The sequence below is a fragment of the Vicia villosa genome, linkage group LG6 (assembly GCF_029867415.1).
Source record: "Vicia villosa cultivar HV-30 ecotype Madison, WI linkage group LG6, Vvil1.0, whole genome shotgun sequence".
In the NCBI taxonomy this organism is placed as follows: Eukaryota; Viridiplantae; Streptophyta; class Magnoliopsida; order Fabales; family Fabaceae; genus Vicia; species Vicia villosa.
Genome location: NC_081185.1, coordinates 146,477,433 through 146,500,892, shown reverse-complemented (window position 1 = coordinate 146,500,892; position 23,460 = coordinate 146,477,433). Strand labels below are relative to the sequence as shown.

Here is a 23,460-nt window from a genome sequence, read left to right as displayed (position 1 = left end):
CCACCATATCAACCACATCAGTATACGCTGCGCAGTATCCTTGGTCTCATGCCATTTACCTAAGGTACTCAGATCCGGGTTAGGATCTTTCACACAAAAGAATACCCAAAACAGCCTTTAGAATATAAATCAATCAATTCAAACAATTTTAAAGTGAATCCTAAACTTTAAGGTAACCCCTCTTTTTAATTGAAAGCATCCCTAGCAGAGTCTCCAATTCTGTAATACGGTGAACTGACTTTAAGAAATGTCGCGGTAAGCAAGAGTCGCCACCGACTTTTATTTTATCCAATTTAATAGAAAGGCTAAAAGAACAGAAAAAGACCTTTTAAAAAGATTTTGAGTTCGGGGGGTAAGTTATACAAAGGGAAGGTGTAAGGCACCCTTTGCATCCATGGGCTCTTAATTGCTTAGCTCACTTTGTTTTCAAAAATGTTTGAATTGTTTGAAAAGTAGGGTGTGAATAGTAAAAACTTTGTAGAAGAACTTTAGCTTGTAAATAAGCGTAGTCTTTTTGAAAATATTCTTTGAAAAGAAGTGGGAAAAGATTTTGAATTTTTGAATTTGGATTTGAAAAAGAGCAAGCAATTAATAGCAACTATCCTAAGTTTTGAAATTCGTTCTTTTAGCTTTTCAGGGCGAAAGGGTCTATTCATACCATGAGAGGGCAGGAAGTCTTTCAATTGGATGTTAAGGGTCATCGAGATATCGTTCGCCATAAGACTGTCCCTTGCCATAAAGAGGGCAGGTAGCCTAAGGGAAGGATATAATAGTCAATTAAGGCATCATGCGAGGATACCTTAGTAATTTGGGACAATCATCTTTTAAACCGAGGCAACTTCGAGGGACTAGATGATATCACTGAATAAGGCAACATTTGCTTTAGGTATCCTCAGAATCGAGGGACTTTGACTATTTAGTATACTTAGAGGCAACAGAATTATAAGGCAACAGGCAACAGAGGCAACAAGAGGGATTACCCTAAAGGTGTGTGGGTGCAACAATCACGTGGTTAACTTCGATGATATTTATCTTGTAATTAGGTGATTCTAGATTCAATTCATGGTTTTCACTCCCTAAATTACTAACCACACAATTAAAATAAAATAAAAGCAGAAACAAAATTTCCTACGCTATTACAATAAACACCTGCGGGGATGGGGAATAAAAACATAAAATAAGAGGGATGAATAATTAGTTTAATTATCTTGAGCCTTGATCTTCCTCGAACCCCTGATCAATCTGAAAAGAAAAAATAATAGGGGTGAGTGTAGGAGAGATTCATCGACATTTGAAAATAAACCCTAATTTAGATTTTATAAGGCAAAATAAAATAAAAAAAAGTTATTTAAACAAGGAAATTAGAAAACTTAGCTTTTTCGGTAGGGTGAGGCGCGTGGCTGAAAGATCTTTGATCAACCCTAAAAATTGGGCATAAAGAAGAGAAATGTCAGTGCATTTAAAGATCTACAAACCTAACTGATTAATACAACCAGGTTAATAGAATAACTAAAGGCAAGGCAAACAATACAAGGTGAACAAAAAGTTTTGAAGCGAGGGTAAACCCTGATTTTAGGGAATGAGGTTTTAGGAGAAAAGACCCTAGGTTGATGGATGATGACATCTACCTAACAGTGATTAGTGGTCATGATGAAATCAAAGTTTAAGGTACAAAATAATTTTAATTAGCCTAAAATTAAATTATTACCCTAAAATAGTTACTAGCTAAAAAAACCAATTTAAAATAAATTATTTTTAATGTTGCAAGAAAAATCGGGTTTTTGATTAAATAATAAATAATTATAATTTACTATAAAAAAACCAATTTAAAATAAATAAACAATATAATTATAATAGAAAAGGAGAAAAATAATAGAATAAAAGTATTCATGTAATTAAAAATAAAAAGAAAATTAAAAAGCACTTAGCTCTGATCCTGTGTGGTTGGTTGGGGAGGATCCATGGTGAGCTTGCGTGTTCTTAGCCATTAGATTAGTCCTCTTGTGCATCCAGTGGTGTACGTTTGAGGGTGCGTCGTATGTCCTGATGAGCGTGTATGCATTGGATCTGTGAATCAGAAATAAAGAAAACAAAGAATCAAAATTCTGCAAGGGAGAGGATTCGAACCAACTCCTTTAGGCCATCAGCATCTTTCTCTTGCCAGCTGTACCATATGCGTTTGCTGATATTAAATGAGAACAAAAGAAGAAATATGTAATCGAGTGCTTTAAAGGAAAAAAGTCAACCAAACAGCATGTGGGACCTAGTGTTGCTACGCATGACCAATTAAAGTTGGGGAGAGAAACCAGTTTTGTTAACCGTCCAATGGCGTTATGGGAAACATCCACGCATATAGTCAACAAGTCCATCGTCCCAGTCATCATCTTCTTCCTCCGCCCCTGCGGATTTACCTGCGGATTCAGCCACCACTTTACTTGCGGATTTTGCTTCCATTCGCCATGGCCAATCCTTGAATCTTGGAACCTGCAAAACACAAAATAAACACACAAGGGAAACACCCAGATCCACTAATTAAGGCCCCAGGAATCTGATGGTGTTGTTAGTTTGGCCGGAAACGCCCTGAAAATTAAAACACGAAGAAGAAAAGGCTTGTGCCCTAACAATGGTGTGACTCGTTCCTCGCGTGTAACCTTCAAAGTAATGGTTCCAATCCCTTCTAAACATTATTATAAACTCACATGCGTGGTTAGTTTGCATTGAAACATGGTAAATCAAGACTTACGAAAATAAAAAATATGAATGAATATGGGAATCATGATACATGGATTATGGACAGTATGGCATGCTATGAATCATGTAAATTTACCATATAATACCTTAGGAAGAAGATTGAATGGCTATTTGGCTTTGAAACTCCTTGAGTGAAGAATAAGAGAATTGCACCTTCCTTTGATATTTTCTTTTTCTTTGAAACCCTAGTTCTCCCCTCCTTCTCTTTTTTCGTCCTTGGAAAGGCTGCCCTTGTTGGCCTTATATAAGAGGTGAATTAGGGTTAAAAAATCTTGGAGAGAAAGCATGAGATTATTTGAAGAAAATATTTGATTGATTTCTTTTATTCTTGCATGAGATCTTTCTAAATTTGTCCCATGCTATTTTCCAAACCCTTTCACGTGTAACCTTAGCCATTTAAACTTACCAAATTCATCTCATAACTTTTTACAATTAAATCTTGATTTTACTTGATTTAATTTTGAATTTAAATGAATAAATTCAAAAATAAAATAATAAAATCATGAATTATTGCATGAGATAGTCTTATGGGTCCCAATCATGATTTTTGAATTGATTAAAAATAGGAAGAATAAACATGTAGATTTTCATCATTTAATTATGATTTTATTTGATTTTATTTTGAATTTAAATGAATAAATTCAAATTAAAAGAAATAAAAATCATAAAATAATAACAAATGCATTTTTAGGCCCCCCATAGGCTTGGAATCACGTGGATAACATAAAAATATGAGCCCATTACTTAAAAGTTTGAACTTTGTTATTTAGGGTTTCATGCTTTTCTTCAAATTTCTCCAACTTCTGACAGTCATAGCTCTCTCAATTTTAAACCAATGAAGGTGTTCTAGGACTTTTTGAAAACCTCAGGATGTCTTCTACAAGCCACTTTGGAACATATTTTGCATTTGGATATTTTATCTTGATGATATGGCTCATGACAAAAAACAACTTTTTGCGATCTTCTAGAAGGACCTGTAATGTATTGGCTTATATCTCTTATGCGGAAGCATTTCTTGACCTTGGGCCCAACATCAAAGTTGTAGAGAATCAAATTTCCTTGAGAATGAGCTTTGTTTAAGGAATTTCTGAGAAAGTATGAGAGAGTTATGGCTGGTCAAAGTTCGATTGACTTTTACCTAGAAACCCTAATTTAGAAACTTAGGTTTTTGATGATCTTGGAGCTTTTCTTGATGGATCATGATCAACCTTTGATCAGATGAATGATACTTCATAATGAGGATGCTGACCAAAAATCAGGAGTTTTGACTGTGGTTTGACCATAGTTTGACTTTTAGGTCAACCAGTCGATTATTGATCGTTTGAGCAGTTGATTGATCAATCTTATGAACCAGGGCTTGAAAATTGGCATGAGGGTCCTTTGAGGCATATGAGAGGTTATGAGGTCCACGTGAATTGTAAGAACTTGTTTTTTCTTGAGGAGAAGCCAAAACCCTAGTTGTGGGTTGTTTGTTTAGGAGAAAAGTAAGTGTGCCCAATTCTTGCATATGCTTGATTAACTGAAGATCATATGAGTCAAGATATATTGAAATATGATGGGCAAATTTTGGGGTATGACACAAGGGCATATTCGGAGTTCATATTTTCTAGAATTTCGTTTGAAGTTGCAGCATTATTTTTATTTTAGTTTTGGGTCGTTAGTTTTGGGCATGAGTTATGTTTTCGACCCAGTTGGGTTGTAAACCGAATTCCTTGTTTTCCATACACCTATGTTTGTCCGTACACTATTCACTCACATTTTACTATTCACGATTTTCATCTTCCAAACCTTGGCTTTTAACGAATTGATGGAGAACTAATGGTCGTTGGTTAATCTTCCGTATTCAGGTTCCAATACTACAAGATTAATATAATTTTGCTATATAATTCCTATTCCTTCAATTCCAGTTTGTGTTTATCATTTTCTTAATCTAGTGGCTTGAAAGTAAGGAACATATAATCTTTTAACATTGCTTTAGTTTTCAAGTGGAAATGGATGACGTTGCTTGAAGATGAGGCAATGTGGAGGGATATTCTAACGTTCAAGTATGGAAACCTTTAGAAGTACATTCTGTGAGGTAATGGACCGAGAGAAATTAGAAAGTCATCAAATTAGTGGATTGACATTCAATAAATTATTCGGAAAAATCAAGCTCAAGATGATTGGTTTATTACAAATATTTAAAGCAAAGTTGGTGCAGGAAGTAGGATTTTTTTTTTGAAAGTATAGATGGTTAGGTAGTAAGCCTTTGATCTTTACTTTCCCTGCTTTGTTCCAGGCGACTGCCAAACCAAATGGCTTGATTAGTGATATGGAAGATTGGCTTGATGGAGTTTGGAATATGTTTGTCCATATTGAAGTGAGTGATAAAAATGTAGAGGTTAGAGAGTAGAGATTACAACTAGTAGAAATTCTGAAGGGAGTTGAACTGAAGCCAGATGTAGCAAATAAGTTTTGTTGGTAGAGAAGGAAGATGAGTGGGAGGAAGAAACTATAGGAGATGTGAAACGAATTTGGAAGACAAAGGTTCCTTCAAAGATAAAGATTTTTGTATGGAGGATGTTGCTTAATAGAATTCCAACCAGAGATCAACTTTCAATGAGAGGGATTCTGCATGATATTCATGACAAGGTGCATGCTTGCTATTTGGAAGATGGAGAAACTTTAGCTCATCTGTTCTCTCAATGTAGAGTAGGGCTAAAGGTATGGGAAAAGATTTTCCGTTGGTTAGATATGGAGGAGGAGGAGAATGAGGACGGTAGAAATCATTTCCATATTTTTTTTTAGAGTATTGCAAAGTTAGAAAATCTAATGTTGGTGTGATTAGGATGGACACTATGTGGTGCTTAGCTTATGGTTGATGAGAAACAACATTATATATGTTTAATAACATAATTAGTTTTGTTGATGATATTGTGTCGAACACTGAACTGATCTCGTGGTTGTGGTTGTAATTGGAGTAAAGAATAAAGTGTGTGCTAGATACTATGACTGATATAAAAGTCCTAGAGACTTCTTAAATTTGTAATGTTTCTTGTATCGAGCAAAGGTACCCCTTGTACTCTAATTAGTCCATTTTTCTTATAAAAAAAATTTTAAAAAATATTTGCTTAAATTTTTTTTTTTTTAGCTTTTGATGAATGAACAAACTTTCCATAGACTTCTTCAAGTTGTTTGCCACCACTTACATATCGAAAATATTTATATTCTTAAAGGTTAGCCTTTCCCTCAAATGTGCAGTTTTTATTTGTTTTCTCAGGTGTATCAATTTCTTTTTTTGGTTTGAGTATATTATATTTACTAAATTTGATATAAAATTTAAATATTGATATATATATATATATATATATATATATATATATATATATATATATATATATATATATATATATATATATATATATATATATATGGATGGCAAGGGAGAAATAATCTATGCAGTAGAAATAAAACTCTATACATTTTTTCCATTAATTGCTTATAAACATTTTTCTCCCATTCTTCCAATATAAACAAAAAAAAACCATCCAACATCATATTGTTTTAAATTAATAAATCTAGTGATGTAACTGAATAAGGAGGAAGATCAACAATCATGTCATTGCTTGCATTAAAAAGTGGAGTTCTTTTAGGCACAATCTGCACATATAAAAAATTGATAAAAAAAGTATATATTGCAATAATTTTGATTAAAAAATAAAAAATAGTTTCTATTTTAAAAAAAATTGTAAATTTATTTTGTTTAAAAATAAAGTGTACCTTTGTTGGTTCTGAGAAAGAATTCTCATCCATTTTATTGGAGGATGTAAGCACCACTATTGACGAACCAAATTGTTGAACTTTTGATTTTAAACCATTTATTAAAATATTAAAATTTTCCGTTGCATTTCCAAAATTCACTGCCTGCAAAAGTTAATAATTCCAATTTTATTTAATTTTTAAGTAAGTACGAAACACTAACATTTATCTTTATTTAAATTAAGTTATTATTACCTTGACTTTTAGATAATTGTTTCCATCTTGAGAATTTTTATACTGAATTGCTGATGCAACAATTGAGCTAGAAGAATTTTGAAGAATTGAATTAAGAAAGGTTGCTCCACTAGAGTCAATAAAAAATTGTTGGAGCCAATAACTTGGAGTTCTATAACTTTCATAAGAGTTAAATACAACTGCATCTGGCATCCAACTGAAAATATATAGAAAATAAATTAAATAAATCATCTCTGTTTATATAGATGTATATAAATGGTAAATAAAAATGAATGGCAAGACATTAGAAAATTACGCTCTGTCATTTGTGTTTACAAAGAGGGGTGCATAGGCAACCATGCTGACGACATCACTGTAAAAAATAGAAAAATAATTAAAATTTATGTCAAAATTGATGAAATGTTGGTACGTTAAACCAACTCAATAAGTTATTGTGCAGGAACATTTGAGTGCAAAAATGACATTTCAGCTAGTAGAATGTTGGAAAAAAACTAATGGAATGTATATATATATATATATATATATATATATATATATATATATATATATATATATATATATATATATATATATATATATATATATATATATATATATATATATATATATATATATATATATATATATAACCTAACCTATTTTTTTCAAGTCCAATAAGAAATGCAGCCTCAGCCACAGCTGCGTAAAGGCTTCCATTTCCCGCATCTTCCTTCCAAACAGCATACTCACTAACAAATGCCTATAAAGTGTAATTAATAAAACATGAATAAATTTTTCCAACAATTAATAATTATTTCAATAAATAAATTCAAAAAAATAATTAATAATCAAACCTTTGGTCCGGATCGTAATGCATTATCAAACCTTGTATATTGGGAAAACATCTCCTTTGAATTTGAATAAATCTAATAATTGAAAAATATATATAACATGTAAGTCACTTTACATCAATTCAAAATTAATGATAGTAAAAAGTAATATTTTTAAAATTGAAAACAAATATAAATAATTAAATTAAATAATATTATTACATGAAAATCATAAAGATCTGCTGTATGATTGAGTGGTTGTTGAGAACCGTCACAATTTGAGATAATCTGAATGTCAGGATAATTATGTTTTATAGCTTCATAAAATTTGAGATAATTTCCTTCATAATTATATTTACCACAATCTTCATTTCCTACTGCAACATATCTCAAATCAAATGGGTGTGGATGTCCCATGGAAGCTCTAAGAGAACCCCATTTTGATTTTGGAGAACCTCTCGCAAACTCAATACCATCTAAGGCTTCCTATTAATTAATAATAAAAAAGTGTAAATAAAATAAATAAATAAGTTAATTAAAATTATAAATACATTTTAAATAATAAAAAATAATATTAAGAAAATTATACTTGCACAAATGGTGATATCGCAGACGTATTAACTTCATCATGATGACTAATACCATTATTAAACACCCAAATTGGAAATGCACCAAGATCCTCAGATAACTGTTTAATAAACAAAAATATTAATATTTTTTAATTAGAAAAGAAAAATATTTAATATTGAAAAAAGTATTAAAAAAAATTACTTGAAGCCCCTCAAAATAACCAAATCCATCATCTGTCCAATACTTCCAGACATCACCATAGTGGCCAGGTCTCTCTTCCCATGCTCCAACTGTATCTTTCCACCTAAAAGCATTTCTCAAATAATCTCCTTCAACATAACAACCACCTATAACCAATAATAAAAATTTAGGGATCAAATAAATTTTTATAAATTAAAATAATATTAATAATCATTTTACTATCAATTTCAGCACAATTAATCAAAGTTACAAAATTAAACTATTATTATTTTATCATACCTGGAAATCTAAAAAATTTTGGCTTCAAATCCGCCAACATTTCAAAAAGATCTCTTCGGAAACCATGACCCTATTCCAAATTTTTAAAAATAATTTAATTATTATTATTATAAATATAATTATTAATAAAATAATTGTATATAATTTAATTATTATTATAATAATAATAATTATTATTATTATTTTATGCATAATACCTTGTATGTATCTAATGGCATGGCTGAGATTTGATCTAACCATAATACTCCTTTTTTAGTTGTTGTTATTTGTAGATTTGAATTGTGATTAGTACTTTTGGCTTCAAGAATTGTTTCCATCTTACTCCACTTTGTAACATTAACTCCAAAAGCTCTGATATTCATTCATTAATAACTCAATAATTAGTTTATTTTAGTTGGATAATAATAAAATAATAAACAAGATGTCGTTTCAAAAAATTAATTAAAGAAATAGAATTATAACCTTATTTTGGTTGAAGCTATTTTGACACCATTATCAGATCCAACAAATGAAACTTGTAAATTAATTGGACCAAGTGATCTAACATAGAACACTACTTTATATTTCTTCCCTTCCTCAATATTCTGTTTATATAAAACATTGTAAAAATATTATAAATAACTCCAATTTTCTTTAAATGATAAATAGAATGTTGTATTAATTGATACTCACCATTCCCCAAAAACCTGGATTGGAAATACCGACACCACCTCGAGGACAAGATTTTTTATGACAAAGAACATCCATACGTAATGCAATTTTATTACGCTCAAAACAAGAAGAATGTTCGGTTGATACGATAATGGATGATTGATTTTCTCCAATAATTGTCCATGGATAAATATTTGAGGTCCCATTAGTGGAAACTTCTGCTTCAAAACCTGAAACATTAATTTACAAAAGATATATAAAATAGTGAAACAGATCTAACGACTAGAATAAATATTAAAAAGGAAACAAAATTAGTAACATAAAATTTTAAAGTAAATATATGAAATTTGTTTCTTATTAGGAAAATAAACTCAAAGATGAATTTTTTCAGTGACAATATATATACCTCTATTATTCACAAGTTCTGCCCATAATCCCCCAGCTCCAGCATGATTTATCTCCTGAAAATTATATATTACATTAATATATTATAAGATAACATTTCACGCATACAATAATTTATATGTAATATTAACAATTATAAAAATCAATTAAAAATGTAATTTACTTCAAAAAAAGCTCCAAAAAATGTATCTGGAATAAGTCTTCCAGAACCGGCATCAATCAATAGTTTTGATGTGATATCGTTAGAATTAGCATCTACGTGATATTCAAAAATGATCAAACATACAACTAAGGAGAAAATAAAAGAAGTGAAAGAAGGTAAGAAAGACATTGTAAATTTGTAATATATTTTGATTAATTGTTTTCACTCATATTTATAAAGGAACAACAACATTATTGAAGATGACGATAAGGATGATTTGTTGTTAGCAACATAATCTATAATTTGGTTGTTTTCTATTTTTAAATTAAATTATTATAAATAATCCTAAATTTGAATTAGTTTTTTATTTTTAAACAACATTACCTTATTATGTTCTGACGTGTGAATTAATTATATTCCCCTTATCTCATAATGGCTGTACGTACAACTCTGTCAGTGCACAATTAACATATACTTTTTAAAGATCTCTTACAGAAAAGTTTGCAATGTTATTAAATGGTAAACACCATATATATATATATATATATATATATATATATATATATATATATATATATATATATATATATATATATGTGTGTGTGTGAATGAATGAAATGTAATTATAGTGCGTGGATGATATAGTATTTGAAATGACACGTGTTATGCTTTATATAAGGAGGGTAGTTAAAAACCGTCTCCATGAAATTTGACGCCTAATGCAGGTGATCCTTCGATCTAATCCAACTGTGGGTAGTGTGCTTGAGGTCGGAATCACGTTCCCTCAGGTGTGGTTGAGTCTCATGTTATCTACGGGCCTTTACACGCAATGCATGATATTGGGCCTTTCTACGCGAGCCTTACGAGCAGCCTAGAACAGTTTTCCCCTAAGCCAATGTTCATACTTGAAGAATAAGGGTTTGTCGTGCATGTTTTAGTTCGGCCTCTAGTATAAGGGAGAGAGTGGAAAATCTTAGATTGGACATTAGTAACATTATGAACAGATGCATTAAAGACCGTACCCGTGATTAGAAATGTTTACTAGGGATCCTCGATGCTTGGATTTATGCTTGGAAATATTGATGCCTTCTTATACCAGAGTCCTCGTGTATTATGACCAATATGAAATATGATATTAGCAATTGGTGGCGCGGTTCACGTTTCCCAATACCAGTTACTATAGATCGTGCAATTTCATTTTGTTGTAAGATATACGGAGAGCCCTATATTTAACATCCCCTTTTTCGTTTCTCATGGATCTTGAGAACCTTTTTTCTTCACGTCTCTTTCTTTAATCTTTGCTAACATCCTTTGGCTACTTATCCTTTAACCAACATCCCTTTGGATAAATGTTCAACAAGAACCTTTCGAGTCAGTCTTTTTTAAGCCTAAAACCTTTCTCTCTTTTACAATCGTTTGCTACGTTAGGGTTTTTTAGAGAAGGGAATTTTTAAAGAGAAACTCATCATTGATGGCGGGACAATATGTGGTGATATATACTCTAGAAAGATGTTAGGGTTTTTGGCCCTTATGAAATCCTTTTCCATTGATGACTTCAACGAGGATGTGAAACTTAATTTGATATCAACACTATGCTTTAACTATTAGTTGTTTCTCTTTACATATTAGCAATAGTTTTAAATGAATAACTCTATTCTAGGAGCTCAAGACGCGATAAAAGACAACTCAATCGTGTTTGTAGATCAAGAGACATCGGTAGCTCTATGTATCTAGTATTTGTGTGAATATGAGATTTTCTTTTTAAACTTTAAGGTTAAAGTATTTATAGTAGTATTGAGCCAGGATCCTATGCCCCTCGAGAATAACAACCATTTTATAGAGATGTGGGAGTAGGTAGTTAATCCTCTATTATTTAGGAGAGTGTGGTTAACTTCTCCATGACTTCTTCCACGCTATTATGGACCAAGGAAAAGTCACACTATGGCAAATAAGAACTTAGACAATGCTTTTTTTATCATCTTAGGCACCGCTTTCAAGCACTATCTATTTAGGCGTTGTTGTACGCATAGGCAACACATTTTTTAAATGTAAAAGTGTCGGCTTAAGCGCAATTTAGGCAATGCTTTATGTTAAAAAGAGCTGGCGTATGTCCTCTTTAGGAAGTGGTTTCTTTTAAAAGGGTTGGCGTAAGTCCTCTTTAAGTAGCACTTTTCGATAAAAATGTCAGTGTAAGTCTCTTAAGGCAACGCTTTTTGATAAAAGTGCTGGCGTAAGGCATCATTAATAAACACTTTCTGATAAAAGTGTTGGCATGAATCCTTTTTAGACAATTTCTTTTGATAAAAGAGATGATGTTAGTTTTCTTTAGGCAGCACTTTCTAATGAAAGTGCTGATGTAAGGCATCATTCAAAAGCACTTTCTGATAAAAATGTTGGCGTATATCCTTGTTAGACATTACTTTTCTGATAAAAGAACTGGTGTTAGTTCTCTTTAGGCATCTCTTTATGCTAATAAGCATTGTCTTATATATACTTTACACAATTATTTTGTTTAACTTAAGTCGTCCTTAGCCAACTCTTTTATTAATAAGCATTGGCTCAATTAAAAGAGATCAAATATTTTGTATCATCATATTCAAACCATTTATGGAATAATTAGAACAATGACTAATTTTTTGGCTCATACCACAATCCATGTCATCAACTACAAATCAAAGTAACATTTTATCATCGATATTTGAGTCATATAGGAACACAATGATTTGTAATTTGAAGAGGTAATTGAAATTAGGGTATATCAGATTCCACACATCCTATGACTTGTTGGGACATCTGATCTGACACAACGTGTAACACCCCAATTCTACCCCAATATTTATTCATAAATCTGAGTATAAAATTTCAAACATTCATATGGGATATCACATTTCGTCATTTAAATCATTTACGGCATACACACCTTCACATAGATACATAGCACATATAATCAAAACGGACAACTATAATAAATTATTTAGTCTCCAAAAGTCACTTCATCGAATAAAATTTAACCACGCAGCGGATTCACAAAACTTCCCAAAAATTAAGTCAACACCATAGCATCTTCGCAAAACAACTTCAAAGTACAAATTAAATTGCAAAACGTCATTGAAAATTCAGCAAAACAAATAATTAATAAAACACCCGTTTGTCCCCCGAGTGCTACGTATCAGAGCGACAATCGAAATGCAGAGACAATATTAATCCCCTAAACCCCACATACAATTCATCATACCCTCGTTTATAGAGCAAGAACCCCACCCTTACCTTTGGATTAAAGGTCTCTCTAATTTACGTTCCGGTCAAAATCCCCCAAAATCGTTCCGCTATGAATATTGCTCGTATTCTCTCTTCTCCTATTTTCCTCTTCTCCGCTGCTTTGCTATTTATCCACAATGTTATGTTTTCTGGTTTTGTAAAACCTTAGTGGTATACCCTAAGTGCCTCACTACTAAATTTGGGCCTAAACAAAATTATTCACGTACAGCACTTACCTCTAGCCCATCTAATTTACTCACAGTATACCCCCTTTACTCTTAGTCTCAAATTCTCGGTTTAATCTTAATTACTCGATAAATTCCCAAAACACCAAATATTATTCTAATAATATTTCTAATTCTAAAAATATTAAAATTCACGATTGACTCTCGACCCGTTATCCCGCAAAAATACCAACTCGGTCGCTCACAATACGCCAAAACTCAATAAATACTAAAATAATTCAAATTAAATAATAAATCGATATACGGGTGTTACAAATCTCCCCCACTTAGAATATTTTCGTCTTAAAAAATTTACCTGATCCAAACAACTCGGGATAGGATTCCCGCATCCTGCTTTCCAACTCCCGAGTCATGCTTTCTCCAGCAGCTCCCGTCCAAACCACTTTCACCAACGCAATATCCTTGCCTTTGAGCGTCTTTGTTTCACGATCCACAATTCATACCGACATCGTCTTCACCATGAGATTATCCCGTACTTGCACATCATCCATATGAACCACATGCGACGGATGGAAAACGTACTTCCGGAGTTGTGATACATGGAACACATCATGCAAAATCGAAAGATTAGGCAGTAACGCTATTCTATACGCCACATTTCCAAATTTTTCCAATATCTGATACATACCAATAAAACGAGGAGTGAGCTTCTTAGACTTCAATGCTCGCCCAACACCAGTCACAGGTGTAACTCTAAAAATTACATGGTCACCCGCTTGAAATTTCAAATCCTTCCATCGCTTATCATGATAACTCTTTTGTCTACTTTGTGAAGCTTTCATCTTTTCTCGAATCAACATCACCTTCTCGATAGCTTATCAGACAATTTCTGGTCCAAGCACCACACTTTCTCCAAATTCATTCCAACACAGAGGAGTCCTACATCTCCAACCGTACAATGCCTCAAAGGGTGCCATTCCGATACTAGAATGGTAACTATTATTATATGTGAACCCAATCAATGGAAGGTAAGTATCCCACAAACTGCCCTGCTCAAGAACACATGCTCTTAACAGATCCTCCAATGATTGAATATTCCTCTTCGTCTGACCATCCGTCTGAGGTGATACGCCGAACTCAGTCTCAACTTATAACCCAACGCCTCTTGCAAACTCTTCTAAAAATCAGATGTGAAACTCGGATCTCTATCCGGCACAATACACAAAGGAATGCCATGCAGCCTAACAATCGCACTGGTATAAATCTCCACCAACTTCGACACTAGGTATGTGATGTTAATAGGAATAAAATGAGCCGACTTCATAAGCCTATCAACAATCACCCAAATAGAATCATGTCCTCTTGAAGTATTAGGTAATCCCGTCACAAAGTCCATAGAAATACTATCCCACTTCCATTCCGAAACTTCTAACGGTTGTATCAATCCCGAAGGCTTCTGATGTTAAACTTTGATATATAAAATAGGAAGACACACTTCCAGAACAATACCTAGCCAAGACTCTTGACTAAGAACTATACTTAGAGTGGCTTAAAAGCTTCCTCCAAGAATAATAAACATTATATGCTTAAAAGCTTAAGAATGAACAATGGAGAATTACAACTCTAAACATCAGTCCTACTCTCATATCTACATGATATTCGAGAGGCTCGCACATACCAACTCTTATAGAGAGTGGCTTACAGACTCAACCTTAATAATTTAAACTTTTACATCTTCGACTAGTAATTTTTCCTAGGTTACAATGCTTCTATTTATAACCTTTTTCCCAACTGGATTTGGGCTTTTAATCACAGCTTATTGGCTGCTACAAATCAGCAGAAAACTTCTGCACAAAGATAGGTCTTCAATCAAATCTTCCTAAATTATCTCCATAATTAGAAAGTGAATATTCTTCCTTGATTTAGACTCGAATCTTCCAAACCTAACAGTCAGCTCTACATAGGATAGCATAATATTCCCAGAATATTCTGAATCATTTAATTCTTGAACCTATCTAACAACCCAGTCCAAAACAATCACGATGTCAAATAGCTTCTGCATAGGACATCTTGTCTGACATGTTGCTTTAGTTGATAGAGCATCTTAACTCAACATGCTTCTTCATAGGACATCTTGTTCAACCTGTTCTTTTAACCAAGATAACACATCCTATTTATCACAGTGTTGCTATATTTGTTTTACTAAAATTAATGCCTATCCTAAATCTAGAGAACTGACAATAATATTAGGTTAGACAAATTGAAATTTAATTATTTTCCAATTAAGCATAGTTAGGAAACTCATCAAACCAAATAAAACTAAATAATGGTTTAAGATTCCGACTAGATATATTAACTAGCAGCCCAAACCAACTCTAATTCCTAAAAACAAGCTCAATGCAACATTCAACATTACCTATCACAAGAACTTGTTATATGTACATCCTATAGTTGGCTCTTAAAAGTGCTCTATTAGTACATCTATGATGACATATTTCACTCCAACGTTAAACATCCCCTTTATTTCTATTCACAACCATATTTGGCCTTGGCCATGTATTATTTTTTGAGAGTGTCTAAAATTAAGTATCTAATGAGTGTGTCCAGTTTCCAATTTCCTCTCAACTAATGCAGAACTACCTCCAAGAAGTATCTCAGTAACTTTTGAGAGAAATAGAAACCCATTAAGCAATTGATATAAACCATATCTAAAACATCTAAATAAACCTTTTTAGAAAAGGTAATATAATATATTAAATATTAAAATAATATTGCAATAACTATGAATTTTTAAAATAACATCTCCTCTAAGTTAAAAATATATTTTATTTTTATAATTCTATAGAAGCTCTCATTTAATTTTATATGATAGTCTATAAGCCCAAAAGCACTTTTAAGTAAGAGAAAACTATGAATGTAGTTTAACTAATGACCTAAAGGTTAAAAGTTAAATGAATTACACAAGAAGATATTTTTAATTGTTTACTAATTTTCCATTTGAATGCTAAGATGCACAAGTCTATAACAACTTTTTTTATTGCTCTTGTCCCAAAGATTCTGAGCCCTCAAGAGTTAGATGAATATAAGCCTAAATTCCCTGTTGGTTGTTTCTATGAAATTCTCTCAAAACGGTTGGTTGCAAGACTAAAAAGTATTCTTAGTAGGGTGGTTTCTGAATCACAACATCTTTTGTTACGGGATGACAAATGTTAGATGGTGTTCTAGTGCTTAATGATATAATAGATTTAGCAAACAAAGACAAGAAGCAGTGTATGCTTTTGAAAATTAATTTTGAACAACCTCACGACTGTGTGAGTTGGAATGACCTCATGTTTATTCTTATGAGTATTGATTGTGAAGATAGATGGATGAAGTAGATGGAAGCATGCATCTTCATTTGTAGCACGTCAATATTAGTAAATGGGAGCCCGACAAATGATTGTAAGGTTAAGAGAGGCTTAAGACAAGGGGATCCTCTATCCACTTTTATGTTTTCCATAACAGTAGAAGGTTTGGCTTTCCTAATCAATAAAACAGTTTGGTTAGAAGTTGTTGCAAGGTTCCAAATAGATGATCAAACTGAGCATAAGATTCTCTAATTTGTAGATGACACACTTATAATTCGGAAAGGTAGTTGGGAGAATTTTTTGAGTTTGACTGCAACTCCAAGGGGTTTTGAATTGGTGTCAAGGTTAAAAGTGAACTTCTTCAAGAGCAAGCTTTTTGGCATTCATATAGAGGAGAATGTCTTGGAGGCAACATCTCAATTATTATCTTGTTGTGTAGAGTCTATACCTTTCATGTTTTTTGGCATTCCTATAGGGTCTAATCCAAGAAGGTGTGAAACTTGGAGACCTATGGTTGATAGCATGAATAAGAAGCTCTCGTCTTGGATAGATAATTGGCTATCACTAGGAGGAAGAGTAACATTGATGAATTATGTCTTTCCAAGCTTACCTTTTTATTTCATGTCTTTTTATAAAGCTCCTAAGAAGATCATCAAGGAAATTATCCAAATTGACAACATATTTCGTATCCGTGGTAATGAAGACAAGAGAGGAATCAATTGGATAAAATGTAGTAATATTTTCAAACCAAAAGAGGTTGGTGGCTTGGAAGTAAGGAACATGTAATCTTTTAACATTGCTTTAGTTTTCAAGTGGAAATGGATGATGTTGCTTGAAGATGAGGCAATTTGGAGGGATATTCTAACGTTTAAGTATGGAAACCTTTAGAAGTACATTCTGTGAGGTAATGGACCGAGAGGAAATAGAAAGGCACCAAATTAGTGGATTAACATTCAATAAATTATTAGGAAAAATCAAGCTCAAGATGATTGGTTTATTACAAGTATTTAAAGCAAAGTAGGTGCAAGAAGTAGGATATTTTTTTTGAAAGTCTAGATGGTTAGGTAGTAAGCTTTTGATCTTTACTTTACCTGTTTGTTCCAGGCGACTGCCAAACCAAATGGCTTGATTAGTGATATGGAAGGTTGGCTTGATGGAGTTTGGAATATGTTTGTCCACATTGAAGTGAGTGATAAAAATGTAGAGGTTAGAGAGTAGAGATTACAACTAGTCGAAATTCGGAAGGGAGTTGAACTGAAGCTAGATGTAGCAAATAAGTTTTGTTGGTAGAGAAGGAAGATGAGTGGGAGGAAGAAACTATAGGAGATGTGAGACGAATTTGGAAGACAAAGGTTCCTTCAAAGATAAAGATTTTTGTATGGAGGATGTTGCTTAATAGAATTCCAACCAGAGATCAAATTTCAAGGAGAGGTATTCTGCATGATATTCATGTTAAGGTACATGCTTGCTATTTGGAAGATGGAGAAACTTTAGCTCATCTGTTCTTTCCATGTAGAATAGGGCTAAAGGTATGGGAAAATATTTTCCATTGGTTAGATATGGAGGAGGAGAAGAATGAGGACGGTAGAAATCATTTCCATTTTTTTTTACAGTATTGCAAGAAAATCTAATGTTGGTGTGATTTGGATGGACACTGTGTGGTGCTTAGCTTATGGTTGATGAGAAACAACATTATATATGTTTAATAACATAATTAGTTTTGTTGATGATATTGTGTCGAACATTGAACTGATCTCGTGGTTGTGGTTGTAATTGGAGTAAAGAATAGAGTGTGTGTTAGATACTATGACTGATGTAAAAGTCCTAGAGACTTCTTAAATTTTTAATGTTTCTTGTATCGAGCAAAGGTACCCCTTCTACTCTAATTAGTCCATTTTTCTTATAAAAATAATTTTAAAAAAATTTTGCTTAAATGTTTTTTTTATCTTTTGATGAATGGACAAACTTTCCATAGACTTCTTCAAGTTGTTTGCCACCACTTACATATCGAAAATATTTATATGCTTAAAGGTCCGTCTTTCTCTCAAATGTGCAGTTTTTATTTGTTTTCCCAGGTGTATCAATTTCTTTTTTTGGTTTGAGTATATTATATTTACTTAATTTGATATAAAATTTAAATATTGATCGAAATATATATATATATATATATATATATATATATATATATATATATATATATATATATATATATATATATATATATATATATATATATATATATATATATATATATATATATATATATATATATATATATATATATATATATATATATATATATATATATATATATATAGCAAGGGAGAAATAATCTATGCAGTAGAAATAAAACTCTATACATTTTTTCCATTAATTGCTTATAAACAACTTTCTCCCATTCTTTCAATATAAACAAAAAAAACCATCCAACATCATATTGTTTTAAATTAATAAATCTAGTGATGTAACTGAATAAGGAGGAAGAGCAACAATCATGTCATTGCTTGCATTAAAAAGTGGAGTTCTTTTAGGCACAATCTGCACATATAAAAAATTGATTAAAAAAATTATATATTGCAATAATTCTGATTAAAAAATAAAAAATAGTTTCTATTTTTAAAAAAAATTGTAAATTTATTTTGTTTAAAAATAAAGTGTACCTTTGTTGGTTCTGAGAAAGAATTCTCATCCATTTTATTGGAGGATGTAAGCACCACCATTGACGAACCAAATTGTTGAACTTTTGATTTTAAACCATTTATTAAAATATTAAAATTTTCCGTTGCATTTCCAAAATTCACTGCCTGCAAAAGTTAATAATTCCAATTTTATTTAATTTTTAAGTAAGTACGAAACACTAACATTTATCTTTATTTAAATTAAGTTATTATTACCTTGACTTTTAGATAATTGTTTCCATCTTGAGAATTTTTATACTGAATTGCTGATGCAACAATTGAGCTAGAAGAATTTTGAAGAATTGAATTAAGAAAGGTTGCTCCACTAGAGTCAATAAAAAATTGTTGGAGCCAATAACTTGGAGTTCTATAACTTTCATAAGAGTTAAATACAACTGCATCTGGCATCCAACTGAAAATATATAGAAAATAAATTAAATAAATCATCTCTGTTTATATAGATGTATATAAATGGTAAATAAAAATGAATGGCAAGACATTAGAAAATTACGCTCTGTCATTTGTGTTTACAAAGAGGGGTGCATAGGCAACCATGCTGACGACATCACTGTAAAAAATAGAAAAATAATTAAAATTTATGTCAAAATTGATGAAATGTTGGTACGTTAAACCAACTCAATAAGTTACTGTGCAGGGACATTTGAGTGCAAAAATGACATTTCAGCTAGTAGAATGTTGGAAAAAAACTAATGGAATGTTATATATATATATATATATATATATATATATATATATATATATATATATATATATATATATATATATATATATATATATATATATATATATATATATATATATATAATCTAACCTATTTTTTTCAAGTCCAATAAGAAATGCAGCCTCAGCCACAGCTGCGTAAAGGCTTCCATTTCCCGCATCTTCCTTCCAAACAGCATACTCACTAACAAATGCCTATAAAGTGTAATTAATAAAACATGAATAGATTTTTCCAACAATTAATAATTATTTCAATAAATAAATTCAAAAAAATAATTAATAATCAAACCTTTGGTCCGGATCGTAATGCATTATCAAACCTTGTATATTGGGAAAACATCTCCTTTGAATTTGAATAAATCTAATAATTGAAAAATATATATAACATGTAAGTCACTTTACATCAATTCAAAATTAATGATAGTAAAAAGTAATATTTTTAAAATTGAAAACAAATATAAATAATTAAATTAAATAATATTATTACATGAAAATCATAAAGATCTGCTGTATGATTGAGTGGTTGTTGAGAACCGTCACAATTTGAGATAATCTGAATGTCAGGATAATTATGTTTTATAGCTTCATAAAATTTGAGATAATTTCCTTCATAATTATATTTACCACAATCTTCATTTCCTACTGCAACATATCTCAAATCAAATGGGTGTGGATGTCCCATGGAAGCTCTAAGAGAACCCCATTTTGATTTTGGAGAACCTCTCGCAAACTCAATACCATCTAAGGCTTCCTATTAATTAATAATAAAAAAGTGTAAATAAAATAAATAAATAAGTTAATTAAAATTATAAATACATTTTAAATAATAAAAAATAATATTAAGAAAATTATACTTGCACAAATGGTGATATCGCAGACGTATTAACTTCATCATGATGACTAATACCATTATTAAACACCCAAATTGGAAATGCACCAAGATCCTCAGATAACTGTTTAATAAACAAAAATATTAATATTTTTTAATTAGAAAAGAAAAATATTTAATATTGAAAAAAGTATTAAAAAAAATTACTTGAAGCCCCTCAAAATAACCAAATCCATCATCTGTCCAATACTTCCAGACATCACCATAGTGGCCAGGTCTCTCTTCCCATGCTCCAACTGTATCTTTCCACCTAAAAGCATTTCTCAAATAATCTCCTTCAACATAACAACCACCTATAACCAATAATAAAAATTTAGGGATCAAATAAATTTTTATAAATTAAAATAATATTAATAATCATTTTACTATCAATTTCAGCACAATTAATCAAAGTTACAAAATTAAACTATTATTATTTTATCATACCTGGAAATCTAAAAAATTTTGGCTTCAAATCCGCCAACATTTCAAAAAGATCTCTTCGGAAACCATGACCCTATTCCAAATTTTTAAAAATAATTTAATTATTATTATTATAAATATAATTATTAATAAAATAATTGTATATAATTTAATTATTATTATAATAATAATAATAATTATTATTTTATGCATAATACCTTGTATGTATCTAATGGCATGGCTGAGATTTGATCTAACCATAATACTCCTTTTTTAGTTGTTGTTATTTGTAGATTTGAATTGTGATTAGTACTTTTGGCTTCAAGAAATGTTTCCATCTTACTCCACTTTGTAACATTAACTCCAAAAGCTCTGATATTCATTCATTAATAACTCAATAATTAGTTTATTTTAGTTGGATAATAATAAAATAATAAACAAGATGTCGTTTCAAAAAATTAATTAAAGAAATAGAATTATAACCTTATTTTGGTTGAAGCTATTTTGACACCATTATCAGATCCAACAAATGAAACTTGTAAATTAATTGGACCAAGTGATCTAACATAGAACACTACTTTATATTTCTTCCCTTCCTCAATATTCTGTTTATATAAAACATTGTAAAAATATTATAAATAACTCCAATTTTCTTTAAATGATAAATAGAATGTTGTATTAATTGATACTCACCATTCCCCAGAAACCTGGATTGGAAATACCGACACCACCTCGAGGACAAGATTTTTTATGACAAAGAACATCCATACGTAATGCAATTTTATTACGCTCAAAACAAGAAGAATGTTCGGTTGATACGATAATGGATGATTGATTTTCTCCAATAATTGTCCATGGATAAATATTTGAGGTCCCATTAGTGGAAACTTCTGCTTCAAAACCTGAAACATTAATTTACAAAAGATATATAAAATAGTGAAACAGATCTAACGACTAGAATAAATATTAAAAAGGAAACAAAATTAGTAACATAAAATTTTAAAGTAAATATATGAAATTTGTTTCTTATTAGGAAAATAAACTCAAAGATGAATTTTTTCAGTGACAATATATATACCTCTATTATTCACAAGTTCTGCCCATAATCCCCCAGCTCCAGCATGATTTATCTCCTGAAAATTATATATTACATTAATATATTATAAGATAACATTTCACGCATACAATAATTTATATGTAATATTAACAATTATAAAAATCAATTAAAAATGTAATTTACTTCAAAAAAAGCTCCAAAAAATGTATCTGGAATAAGTCTTCCAGAACCGGCATCAATCACTAGTTTTGATGTGATATCGTTAGAGTTAGCATCTACGTGATATTCAAAAATGATCAAACATACAACTAAGGAGAAAATAAAAGAAGTGAAAGAAGGTAAGAAAGACATTGTAAATTTGTAATATATTTTGATTAATTGTTTTCACTCATATTTATAAAGGAACAACAACATTATTGAAGATGACGATAAGGATGATTTGTTGTTAGCAACATAATCTATAATTTGGTTGTTTTCTATTTTTAAATTAAATTATTATAAATAATCCTAAATTTGAATTAGTTTTTTATTTTTAAACAACATTACCTTATTATGTTCTGACGTGTGAATTAATTATACTCCCCTTATCTCATAATGGCTGTACGTACAACTCTGTCAGTGCACAATTAACATATACTTTTTAAAGATCTCTTACAGAAAAGTTTGCAATGTTATTAAATGGTAAACACCATATATATATATATATATATATATATATATATATATATATATATATATATATATATATATATATATATATATATATATATATATATATATATATATATATATATATATATGTGAATGAATGAAATGTAATTATAGTGCGTGGATGATATAGTATTTGAAATGACACGTGTTATGCTTTATATAAGGAGGGTAGTTAAAAACCGTCTCCATGAAATTTGACGCCTAATGCAGGTGATCCTTCGATCTAATCCAACTGTGGGTAGTGTGCTTGAGGTCGGAATCACGTTCCCTCAGGTGTGGTTGAGTCTCATGTTATCTACGGGCCTTTACACGCAATGCATGATATTCGGCCTTTCGACGCGAGCCTTACGAGCAGCCTAGAACAGTTTTCCCCTAAGCCAATGTTCATACT

The 23,460-nt window shown here is 30.9% G+C and overlaps 2 protein-coding genes across 2 annotated transcripts; both read right to left on the bottom strand.

Moving 5' to 3' along the window:
- Window positions 1–6,294: 6,294 nt before the first annotated feature.
- LOC131614932 (alpha-L-arabinofuranosidase 1-like) lies at window positions 6,295–9,990 on the bottom strand. The gene is made up of 15 exons (XM_058886465.1): window positions 9,823–9,990; window positions 9,661–9,715; window positions 9,276–9,484; window positions 9,066–9,187; window positions 8,801–8,954; window positions 8,604–8,673; window positions 8,325–8,470; window positions 8,143–8,241; window positions 7,776–8,039; window positions 7,578–7,649; window positions 7,380–7,483; window positions 7,040–7,096; window positions 6,745–6,940; window positions 6,511–6,654; window positions 6,295–6,390 (listed from the first exon to the last, which is right to left on the bottom strand). Exons 1-15 carry the CDS (start codon window positions 9,988–9,990, stop codon window positions 6,295–6,297), a joined length of 1,956 nt encoding a protein of 651 aa, XP_058742448.1.
- Window positions 9,991–19,014: 9,024 nt separating this feature from the next.
- Window positions 19,015–22,709, bottom strand: LOC131612660 (alpha-L-arabinofuranosidase 1-like). The gene is made up of 15 exons (XM_058884425.1): window positions 22,542–22,709; window positions 22,380–22,434; window positions 21,995–22,203; window positions 21,785–21,906; window positions 21,520–21,673; window positions 21,326–21,395; window positions 21,047–21,192; window positions 20,865–20,963; window positions 20,498–20,761; window positions 20,300–20,371; window positions 20,102–20,205; window positions 19,781–19,837; window positions 19,486–19,681; window positions 19,252–19,395; window positions 19,015–19,129 (listed from the first exon to the last, which is right to left on the bottom strand). Exons 1-15 carry the CDS (start codon window positions 22,707–22,709, stop codon window positions 19,034–19,036), a joined length of 1,956 nt encoding a protein of 651 aa, XP_058740408.1. The 3' UTR covers window positions 19,015–19,033.
- Between the last annotated feature and the right edge of the window lie 751 nt (window positions 22,710–23,460).